Raw genomic sequence first — 12001 nt, 5'->3', positions numbered from 1 at the left:
GATCACCCTCTACCCCAGGCCCCTTCCCTTCACGTTCCAGCCCTGCTCTCACCGTGACCTTCCACTGCTTCTGCTCCAGCCGCAGGGTGAAGTTGGCCACCTGGACAGTGACCACCCTGGTCACGCTGACTTTCCCATTGCCCCAGGCCACGTTCTCCTGCAGGACGGCAAACTGGGCCAGGCCAGGCTGGGTCCCGCAGGTCCGAGCCAGTGAATACACACAGGTGCCCATGAAGTCGTAGCGGCGGCCGTCGAAGGTGGTGTAATGGGGGTCTCCCGATGCCTGGCAGGTGGCAGAACCCACAACCACACAGCCCAGGACGCCACCGGACGGCTGGCAGGCCTCGTGTGGGCCACAGCTGGAGGGCTCACAGGACACCAGGCCACCCTCCTCACAGTGGCACAGGGAATTGCACCCCGACCCCGGGTGGAAGGTCTGGCCGGGCGGGTGGTAGGTGCCCTCGTACACGCAGCCACAGGAGGGCAGCGGCACGCAGGACTCACCGTTGAGCACGAAGCCCTCATCACAAACGCAGCCCTCTTTGCAGTCGAAGCCACAGCCCCCAGGCACCGGGAGGTCTCCGCAGGACAGCGGGCAGCCGTAGGAACACGCCTCGTAGTGACTGTGGGGCGGGCAGCTCAGGGCTGCAGGGAGAGCAGCCATCAGGATCAAGAATCCCTGCTCCCTGGGGACACCGTGGACCTCCCCCCACCCACACGCATGCACACACACATGCTCTCACACACTCACACGTATAAGTGGTACAGCGGCAAGGAGACCCTCTGTTCAGTGGGGCCTGGCAAACATATCACAGTTAATCTACTCCTGATAATTAAGATACTATTCCAATTTAACGGTGGTCTGGGTTTATCTGTAATGTCTTTAATGACCTTATTCAAGTTGGTAACAAGTTGTGGATCCGTGGTACATATTTTAACCATGCAAATGAGTGTGTGTGTGTGTGTGCGTGTGTGTAATCTATGCAGTGTATTTGTGAATGCAGTATTTTTAGCTTCTTCACTCTATAGCAGTAATGCAGTAGTAGTGGTAGTAATTCTATAGTAAATTAAAATATTTGGCCAGGGTGGTAAAGAAAAAAATGAAAAAGAACCCCTGTTTCTCTCTCCAAACTCCAGTCATCCCAGATTATAAAACAGGTGGTTTCCTCACAAAAAAAGAACAAAAAACCCCCCCTAAAATGGAACTCACTCAAGCCTCTATCTGCACCATCCAATACGATAGCCACATGTGGCCATTTAAATGTAAGTTAATTAAAATTAAGTAAAATTGAAGATTTAGTTCCTTGGTCACACTAGCTCGATTTCAAGTGCCCAATAGCCACACGTGACTAGTGGTGACCAGATGGGACAGCTTAGGTATAGAACATTTCCACCATCACCAAAGTTCCATTGGACAGCACCATTATAGAGCTAATATCCAGTTTACAAGAGAATCAGGGGACAGAGGGACAAATTAAATACACTGTGAAGAAGCAACGAGCCAAATCCAGAAAGTAGGAAATTCTGTAGAATAAATGACCTGTTTTTTCCATGAACAAAGGAAGGGGTGGATAGAGGGATAGACATGTGATAAAGCAAGTATAGTAAAACACAGATCGTAGAATGTAGATGGTACGTATACGTGTGTTCACTGTAAAATTCTTTCAACTCTTTTGTATATTTGAAAATTTTCATAATAATATGATGGAGAAAAAAAGGAGGGGGCTATTACAGGATAAAAATGAATACAGAAAAATCAACCCAGTGCAGTGTGGATTTGGTCTGGATCCTCATTCAATTAAAGCGAAAAAAACACATTTTTTAGACAATTGGGGAAATTCGAACCCAGGTTGGGTATTAGAGGATGTTAAAGAATTAGTGTTATTTTTGTTGTTGGTAATAACAGCACTGTGGTCATGTTGCTTAAAAGTCCTATCTGCTGGAGATGTTTACTAAAGTATTTGTGGCAAAATTCATGTCTAGAATTTGCTTTAAAATATTTCCACAAAATAAAAAAAGAAAGGGGTGGTGGTGGAGGAGATAGATGAATGAGAATAGCAAAATACCCACAAGAGCTGAAGCTGGTGCTGGGCACATGGGTTCAGGCACCCCCCCAGGCCTCCCTCTGCCTGGTGTCTGAGTCCTCACAACCCAGTCTTCTAGAACTTCCAAGGGGTCCAAGGGAAAGAGTAGTTTTAAGGAAATAAGAGATTCTCAATTACTACAGAGGCCATAGAATGCAACAATTAACTGTACAAATTCAGGAGTCAACTGGCCTGGGCTCAAATCATGCTGCCCTGCTGTGTGACCCCAGGCAAGTTACTTAATATCTCTGCGGTTCCATTTCCTTGATGATCCCACCTCACAGGGTGGTGGTGAGGATGAAATGAGAGCTGTTAAGCCCTTAGAACAGAACCTGCCCAGTGGGAAGTGTGCCACACAAGTCCTGGCTCTAATTATGTGAGTTCTTCCTAAAAACGATCGGCCTGAGAATGCACCTCTGATGGAGTTGCATCTGCTTTCCCACTGTCCCTTTTGCAAGTGTGCTTCTCCCACTTTACAGAAGAGAACAATCCCGAATCTTAACACAGTGTGCTACCGTGGGGACGTGAAAACTTCCAGGGACACGAAGGGACAATTTCAAATATTACCATAAGCATGGAGACAATGGATGACAAATCATTACTAGTGACAAATCATTACTGGTATCAAATCAGTTCCAGCTCTGCTCCCGACAAAACAGAAGGAGGGCCTCATAGAATCAGCTGCTTAGGAGTCATAAAAAGTAAGTTTTATGGCATCTCTCAGTGCGACTAACTTCCCTGCAACTCAAAAGGGGTTCAAAGAACGGAGTGACGTTGCTCTAGCAGAACTCCTGCCACTTCCATCCACTTATTAATATCATATCTACAAAATGAAAAATAGAATTGATGCTACACCCTGTCTCCTTCCAACAACAGACATGAACTACTGGGGGAAAAACCCATCCATCTCATTAAGAGATGTCTTTCCAATACATGTTTAATATATATATATATATATATATTTTGCGATACATGGGCCTCTCACTGTTGTGGCCTCTCCCGTTGTGGAGCACAGGCTCTGGATGCACAGGCCCAGCGGCCATGGCTTACGGGCCCAGCCGCTCCGCGGCATGTGGGATCTTCCCGGACCGGGGCACGAACCTGTGTCCCCTGCATCGGCAGGCGGACTCTCAACCACTGCGCCACCAGGGAAGCCCCGTGTTTAATATTTTTTATCAGTTGTGTACTAACGAGACTTGCAATGATAACTCTCTATCCTTTTTTTTTTTAACACTTAGGGTCTATGGTCTCAGGCATTTCTAAAACTTATTAAATGTTGCTCACTCGTGCATATGTTTGTGGCAGAGATGTACGATGGGGATTGTGACAGACGGACGCTGGCCACCCCTTACTCTGGGTTTGGCCATGGTACTGACTTTGGCCAATGGGACATTAGCAAATGTGACGTCAAGCAGAGGCCTGGAGTGTGCTTGCCCACTGGGGGCTGTCCGCCCTTGCTGCTCTTTGGAACCTTGAGACCACTGTGTGAAGAAGCCTGTGCTAGCCGGCTGGAAGATGAGACCAAGCAGAGCAGAGACAAGCAGTCCTGACCGAGATCCTCCAAACCAACTGCCAGATGTGCAGGCAGGGATCCTTAGGAGCTCATCTCTGAATGACAGCTGCCGAATGGGGATCAGACCTGGGGCCACCAGCTGTATCCAGCCATCTTACAAATATTTACTGCATCTGTGACTTCCTAGCTGTCGTGATCCCAGGCATGTAACGAACTTTCTGAGCCTCTGGCTCCTCATCTGTTAAATGGGTATAACCATAGCCCCTACCTCATGGGGCTGTTATAAGAATTCAATGACTTAATGATATTTATACATTAATGAATATACGTAAGGCTGAGTCCCCCAGTCGTCACTCTCGGTACTCACGGCAGAGTTGCTCACTCCTCCAGGGGTGCACAGTGGCCCCAGCGGCCTGGCATGCAGCAGCGTAGGAGGCCAATGCGTCACACAGTGGTCCAGACTGGCCTGGCAGCAGGCAGCGGTCGTAGACGCAGTCTCGCACAGCACCCTGTGGGTCCAGTGTGTGGTGGCACTCCCGGAAGGGCCCACTGGGGTCGGCAAGGATCCCACACTCCTTCTTGCTCTGCAGCTGCTGGGCCACCAGGTTGTCCAGCTTGGGACAGTCGCCTGGCTCAGCTGCTCCACAGCCTGGCCTTGTTTCCTCCTGCCAGCTCTTCCCAAAGGCCAGTGCGTTGGCAGCTTGGCCTCCACCCCTCAGAGCCAGGTCGTCAGCTGGGTCCCCATTGAAGTTCCCACAGAGCCCGCACAGGGCCCCCGCATAGCTGCTGGGCACCTTGGCAGTCACATGGGCATCCCAGTTATAGGTGACAGTCAGGCCAAAGTCTGTGCGCACGACAGCATCTTGGCCCTGGCGGAACACCTGCACCTGCCCATCTGCCGCCTGGAAGGGCAGGTACTGAAGGATGCCGTCCACCTGGGTAGAGATGCGGGAGGACCAAGAGGTCAGGGTATTCAAGGCTCTGTGACTCACCCCTCACTCACTCAGCTCTGGCTACTCTGGGCTCCTTGCTATCCTCTTGAGCACATTATGCTTGGTCCACCTCAGGGCCTTTGCACTTGCTGTTCCCACTGCCTGGCAAATCATCCACCTCTCTTCATCCTTCAAGTATTTGCTTAAATCCAAATCCCTAACCCACGGCCTTCAAAGCCTACAGGATCTGTCTCCCTATTACCTCCCTGACCTAACCTCCTCCCACTCTCCCCCTCACTCATTCTGCTGTAGCCATCCTGGCTTTCTTGAGATTCCCCCAACTCTCCCAGTTTAGTCTAACTTTAGGGCCTTTTCACCTTGCCAAGAATACCGCCTACCACTTTTCTCCTGGCTGCTTCCCCTTCATTCTTTAGGACTTGGCTTAAGTCTAAGCCCCTTCCCTAGAACATCCTGCTTAACCTTGGCTCTTGTCCACCTTTGTGCCTGCACCACCTCCCACATCACTCACTCAGGCTCCCTGCTGCCTCCTTGCTGTCTCCCAGAACATATTAAGTGCACTCCCACCTCTGGGCCTTTGCACTTGTTGTGACCTCTTCCCGGGATACCTCTCATCACTCTTTAGTTGGCCACCTCTACTTCGTATCCTAGGCATCAGCTTTGATCCAAACCCCTTACGATGGCCTAAAAGACCGTACATGATCTGAGCCTCACTGCTCTCCAATTTAATTCTTCAGGACTGCCTCCTTCCCCACCCTTGGAACTCCAGCCATGCAGGCATTTTGATATTCTCCTGAACTCACCAAGCTCAGCCCAGCCTCAGGGCCTTTGCACTTGCTATACCCTATGTACCCTATGCTTGCAACATACCTACCCTCTTCCACATCTTTATTCTTTGTCTGGCTGCCTCCCCATCACCCTTCACATCTCAGCTTAAAATCAAATCCTCTACCCACTAGGCCCTGCGTGTCCCCTCTTTTCTGACTTCATCCCCTACCCACCTCTCTATCCCATCTCCCCAGGCTCACTCTTTCAGGTGCAGCCTCCTTGGCCCCGTGTTGTTCTCCTGAACTCTTCAAGTTCAGTCCAGCCTCAGCCTTTGCACCTGTTGTACCCTCTGCCTAGCAACCACTACTCTTCACCTGGTGGTCTCTTCCTCATCCTTCAGGTTTCAGATTAAATCAAAAGCCTCTATCATAGCCATCCCCTACATCATCTCCTACCTCGCTCTCCCTTCCCTCTCTCCATTCCAGGCCCACTGGTCTCCATGTTCCTCTACCCCTCATGTTTGTTCCTGCCTCAGAGCCTTTCAGTTGCTGTTCCTTCTGCCTGGAACAGTCTTCCATCCACTTCCATCCCTGCCTGTTCCATCTCTTTCTTCAGGAAAGGCAATAGAATGCAAAGGTTAAGAGTATGGACTCTGGAGCCAGACAGCTTGGCTTCAAATATTGGCTCTGCCACTCATTAGCTGGGTGACCTTGAATAGTTGACTTAACTTCTCTGTGCCCAGATTTCTCCTCTAACAAGATTACCTATTTCACAGGGTTGTTTTTACAAAGATTAACATACAAGTTACTGTATGTCAAGCATTTAACACATAGAAGTAAATTATATATATATATATATATATATATATAATTTACTGGGTGGTGGACCCTGTAAGAACCCTCTGTCCAGAACCCTGTGGGCCCACCTGTAAGTACCCCCACACTCCTGTAACACCCCCCCAACACCTTTTGTTCCCGACTTTTCACATGTCACCTTACTCTCTGAATATCAATTTTCCTCCAGAAAATGCACCAATCTTTAACTTTGGAGGGTTCATAACAATAAAACATTGAGTCAACATTTACTGAACACTTGTTGGGCACCAGTGTCTCTTTTAAACATCTTACAGGGCTTCCCTGGTGGCGCAGTGGTTGAGAATCTGCCTGCTAATGCAGGGGACACGGGTTCAAGCCCTGGTCTGGGAAGATCCCACGTGCCGCGGAGCAACTAGGCCCGTGAGCCACAACTACTGAGCCTGTGCGTCTGGAGCCTGTGCTCCGCAACAAGAGAGGCCGCGATAGTGAGAGGCCCGCGCACCGCGATGAAGAGTGGCCCCTGCTTGCCACGACTAGAGAAAGCCCTCGCACAGAAACGAAGACCCAACACAGCCAAAACTAAATTAATTAATTTAAAAAAAACAGTTTAAACATCCTACAAATAGTAACTCGTCAAACCTCCACAACCACCTTGTGAAGCGGCTCGCATTGGCGAGGCACCATCTTATTACCCCATTTGTCAGAGGACAAAACTGAGGCACTGAGAGACAAAGTCACACAGCCAGGGAGAGGCAGCACCGCCAGGCTGGGGGGCCCCAAGCCTAATCACTGGCCACAAGGTCTTCTAGCAGACCCCCACCCTCCCCCAGTGGCCAGACCCCTACTCTTTAAGGGGAATTCCCTGCCCCTCCACCCGGCCTTGGGCACCCATCACTCACCAGCACTCGCCCAGGGTACTCCCGGCGCACGGCCACCTTCACGCCACGAGCCTCCACGCGCACGGCGCGCGTGTAGCTCACCGTCTGGCTGCCCCGATGCTCGTTTTCCACCAGCACCCGGAAGGCAGGCAGCCCCGCGGCCTGGCCGCACGAGCCGGCCAGCAGGTACGTGCAGGTGCCCATGAAGTCGAATCGCCGGCCGTCGAAGCTCACGTAGTGCGGGTCCCCAGACGCCTGGCAGCTCCCGAAGCTGTCGGGGTAACAACCCAGGAGACCGTTCTGGACGCGGCAGCGCTCTCCAGCTGGGCATCCCTGCGTGTCGCTGCAGCGCACCTGCTGGGTGGCGGCGTCACAGGTGCAGCGCCGCCGGCAATACTCATCGGCCCACACCTCCTGGCCGGGCGCGAGCGGGCGGCCCTCGAAGTTGCAGCCGCAGGACGAGGTGGCAACGCAGGCGCCGCCGCTGGCCACGAAGCCCGGGAGGCACACGCAGCCCTCGACGCACGGGCGCGAGGAACAGTTGGACGGCACCGCGGCGGGGTTGCAGGAGGCCGGGCAGGCGGGGCCGCAGAGCTCGTAGCGGCTGTTGGCGGGGCAGGACAGGGCTGCGGGGACACGGGAGTGGGGTCAGGCCAGCACAGTCAGAACGTGCCAGGACTTCCCTCCCCAACCCAGCTCCTTCCTCAGAGCTCCCCATCTCAGTTAAGGACACTTCCACCCTTCTGGGTGCGAAGGCCCCAAACCTCAGAGATATAGTTGATTCCTTCCCCTTTATTCACTGGACAACCAACATGTCGGTAAATCCTGTGAGCTCCATGTTCAAGATCTATCCAGAATCTGCCCCTTTTCCCTTTCACCACAGTCCCCACCCTTGTCCTGTTCACCCCAGCAGCCTCCTGCCTGGTCTCCCCCCTGCTCCCATCCTGCATCCCATTCTATTCCTCACATGCAGCCAGAGGGATCCTGTGAACACTTGAGTTAGATGACATCCGTCTCCTGCTCAGAGGCCTCTTGTAGCTCTGTCTCGCTCAGGGTAAAAGCCAGAGCCCTCCTACTGGTCCATGAGGCTTCCCATAATCCACGATCTGCCCCCATCACCTCCCTGTCCTCATGTCCTCTCACTTTCCCTCTGGCTCACTCCGCCCCAGCCACAGTGGCATCCTCTCTGGTCCTCACACTCCCTCCTCTGGGCCTTTGCACTGGCTTTTCCCTGTGCCTGTATTAGCCTTTCCTCACATGGCATGTGGTTAAGAGAAGGTTACTGGAATGTAGATGGCCTGGGTTCAAATCCCAGCTCTCCCCTTCTTAGCTGGGTGATTGTGAGCAAACAACTCCAATTTCTCTGTGCCTCAGTCTCCCCATCAGTAGAATGGGATAATAATAGTCCCAGTATCACAGGAGGCTCATCTATGTAGAGACACCCCCATGTAGAGCATCATTATGAGCTCACACTGTTGCCTAATCCTGGTCTCTGTTCCAATGGCAGCTTCTCCCAAGGGTCTTCCCTGAGCACTCTCTTCATGAGTCTCCCATTTGCTCTTATCCCATGAACTCTGTTTCTTTTGCTCTCTGAAGCTATTCCACAGGTTACTGCTTACTCTCTGTCTCCCCTGCTAGGATTATAAATTCTGTGGGAGTGGGACATAAATTCTTTGGGACAAATTCTGTGGGAGAATTCTGTCTCCAACATGGCTGAATCTGCAGCACCATGGACGGGGCCCGGCCCCCAGGAGATGCCCAGTAAATACCTCGAAAATGAATGGGTAGATGAGTGAATGCACTCGTGCTTCTTTTGCACCAGGCATTGGGGAACTCGGCGGTGGTGGGGAGTGGTGTTCACTGGGCAGTGAGGACACAGCAGTGACCAAGACAATTCCCAAATGGCCTCAGTGTCTCCCCTCGACTTACCCCTCTCTGGAGTTCCTGTCCCAAGCCAACGGGCCTGGGCCTGGAAGCCTCCTCCTCCTTCCTGTGCTAGCCTTTCTGCCTCCTGAACGTTTCTCTGGGAGCCTCACAAGGGCAGAGACAGGTGTTTTGGTCCCCACTGTGCCCATCGTCAGCACAGGGGTGGGGCCAGATAGGGACTCAGGGAATGCATGTTGGATGAATGAATACATGAGTGAATGAATGATTCAGTGGATGGATACCTGGCTATGGAGCTGGGACTTTATCCAGAAGACATCGGGGAATCGTGGAAGAGTTATAAATGAAGAGATGTTCGCATGTCTGCTTTGGGACATCTCATGCCAAGTCTTTGCACATGCCCTTCTCTCAGCTTGGAACCCACTTCCTGCCCCCCCTTTTTTCTATCTAGCTCCAATCCCTCCTACAGGCTTCAGATTGGGCATCCCTTTCTCTAGGAGATCCCACTTGATTCCCCAGACTGAGTCAGGAAGCTTCTCTGGTCTCCCATAGCCCCTCTGAACTTCCCCCATCCCAGCCCTGACCACTCTGGACTGTCACTGTCTAGTGTGATACATCTGCCCCAACCTTAGGCTCACTGTGGGCACAGCCTGGCCATCTTGGCCATTGCTCCGTCCCTGGCATGGTCCAGCTCCAGGCTGGACCACAGTAAATGCTCAGATATTGAGCAGATGCAAGGGGTCCCCTGCCTCCCACCATGTGCTCCCAGCCCCCACCAAGGTATCACTCACGGCAGCTGGCTGGCAACCTCCAGTTCCCAACAGAGATGCCAAACTCCAGACAGGCCTGGGCGTAGGCGTTAAGGGCACGGCACAGGCTGGCCCGGTCCCCACTGGCCACACATAGGTCATATACACATTCCTTCAGGAAGGGCTGGGGGTCCAGGGCATCACGGCAGACGGCAAAGGGGCCATCGAGCTGGGTCAGCATGCCGCAGAGACGGCTGCCCTCATAGTGCTGGGCCTGGTCTGGGGTGCAGGAGGGACAGTTGTTCTGGCAGCCGTCCTCACATAGGTAGTCCTCGTCGTCCAGCTTCCAGCTACTGGCAAACTCCACAGCATCAGGAGCCTGCTCCCGGTCAGGTGTAAGGAAGTCATCAGTGGGGTCACCATTATAGTTGCCACACAGACCGCACACCTGGCCTTGGAAGTGCACGGGTAGGCTCAGTGCCAGCTGGGCATCCCAGTCATAGGTGACTACCAGCCCGAAGTCCAGCTCTACCATGGCCCGTGTCCCACTCTGGTACACGCGCAGGCGGCCCTCAGCCAGGGAGGCAGGCAGGCGTGAGCGCTGGCTGTCGATCTGCAGAGGGAGTCAGGAGAGGAGGGTCAGATCCCCATGTGGTCTGGCCTTCAGCCCCTCATCTCCTCCCACTTGCTTCCCCTGCTCTAGCTGCGTGAGGATTCCTTCCTCCCATTAGTGCCACTGACCAAGCCTCAGGATCTTTGCTCCTGCCTTCCCCGTGACCTGAAATGTTCTTTCCCTAGATATACACTTGGCTCACTCCCTCACCTCTTACACAAACTTTGCTCAAATGTCACCGTCTCAGGGAGGCCATCCCAGACCACCTTATTTTATATGGCAACTCCTCCCTACTCCCTATTCCCCTTCCCTGCTCTATTTTTTTCCCTATAGTGTCTAACCTTCTAAAATGTCATCTGCAAATATCTGATGTTTATCACCTCTCTAACTTGACTACGCTGTCAGCTCCATGAAGACAGGGCAGCTGCTTCATCTCCAGTGCCTAGAACTGTACCTGGTAGAATAGCAGGTGCTCAGGAAGTGAATGAAGCCCCTGCTGTATTAAATAAACATCCACTGGGCACTGACCCTGTGCCTGGCCCTGGCCTGGGAGATCCTGGAGATACACTGATGACAAAGACAACCCCAGACCCTACTGTCATGGGGCTCCCAGTCCAATAGGGGAGACAGACCTGTCACAAGACAATGACAGATCAGAGTGATCAGGGCTGGGATAGTGGAGGCACAGGAGGCTGCAGGAGCCTAGAAAAAGAGCCAGACCCAAACTTTCAGGTTAGGGAAGGCTTCCTGGAAGAAGAGACAGCTGAGCTGAGCCATAAAGGACCAGTGAGAGATAGCCACGAAAACCAGGAGGGGGAGTGGTGTTCCTCTGCAAATGTCCTGAGTGGAGAGAGAGTCCAGCCAGGAGATAAGGAGTGTGTTCTCTCTGTCCCCTGGGCCCATTTTCCTCTTCCTAAGCATGTCTTTCTTATACTTTCTTCACAAAGTCTTGTCTTAGCCGAGAGGATGGGATATGAAAAAAGGAGTAACAGGCAGAGGGGACAGCATAAGCAAGGTCAAAGGTAAGATAGATCGTTCATTCAGTCAGCAACGCCTCCATGAGCCTTCCTGTGTGTCCAAGTCTTTGCCAGGCAGTGACCGAGACAGCCCACATTCATAGGCTCTCAGTCCAGGGACCACTGTTCAAATCTGTCTTTCCCCTAAGACCAGTGATCTTCATTTTTAAATGACACAAGTAGTGCCTGTTCAGTACAGAAAACTTACAAAATATGCACGAGCAAAAATGAGAAAAGAGAAAATCACCCATACTGCTGTACACATACACACGGGGAGGGGGAAGGGTAAGCTGGGACAAACTGAGAGAGTGGCATGGACATATATACCCTACCAAATGTAAAATAGATAGCTAGTGGGAAGCAGCCACATAGCACAGGGAGATCAGCTCGGTGCTTTGTGACCACCTAGAGGGGTGGGATAGGGAGGGTGGGAGGGAGACACAAGAGGGAGGGGATATGGGGATATATGTATACGTATAGCTGATTCACTTTGTTGTGCAGCAGACTAGCACAACATTGTATAGCAATTACACTCCAATAAAGATGTTAAAAAAATACTCACATTTATGAATCATGCCAGGTTTTTTTCTACCTTTAAATATATTTATACTTAAAAAAAAATAATGAGACCATGCTGAAGTCACCATTTCATGAACTCTTTTCTCCTAAGAAGCTCTTGTGGACATCCTACCATGATCCTACCAGGAACTCTAAACCTTTGTCAGGTCACT

The 12001-nt window shown here is 51.8% G+C and overlaps 1 protein-coding gene across 1 annotated transcript in view; it reads right to left on the bottom strand.

Annotated features, from left to right (window-relative positions):
- The window catches only part of FCGBP (Fc gamma binding protein), a 45319-nt gene that overhangs the window by 20249 nt on the left and 13069 nt on the right, over positions 1-12001 (bottom strand). The window contains exons 5-8 of the mRNA XM_082676992.1: positions 9684-10254; positions 7030-7634; positions 3965-4532; positions 53-645 (exon numbers count right to left, since the gene is read on the bottom strand). Coding sequence (XP_082533118.1) covers positions 53-645; positions 3965-4532; positions 7030-7634; positions 9684-10254 — 2337 coding nt within the window. The remainder of the gene's footprint in view (positions 1-52; positions 646-3964; positions 4533-7029; positions 7635-9683; positions 10255-12001) is intronic.

This window comes from Grampus griseus, assembly GCF_964374135.1.
Source record: "Grampus griseus genome assembly, chromosome: 19".
NCBI classification, from domain to species: Eukaryota; Metazoa; Chordata; class Mammalia; order Artiodactyla; family Delphinidae; genus Grampus; species Grampus griseus.
This window is presented reverse-complemented; position numbering and strand designations above follow the sequence as displayed.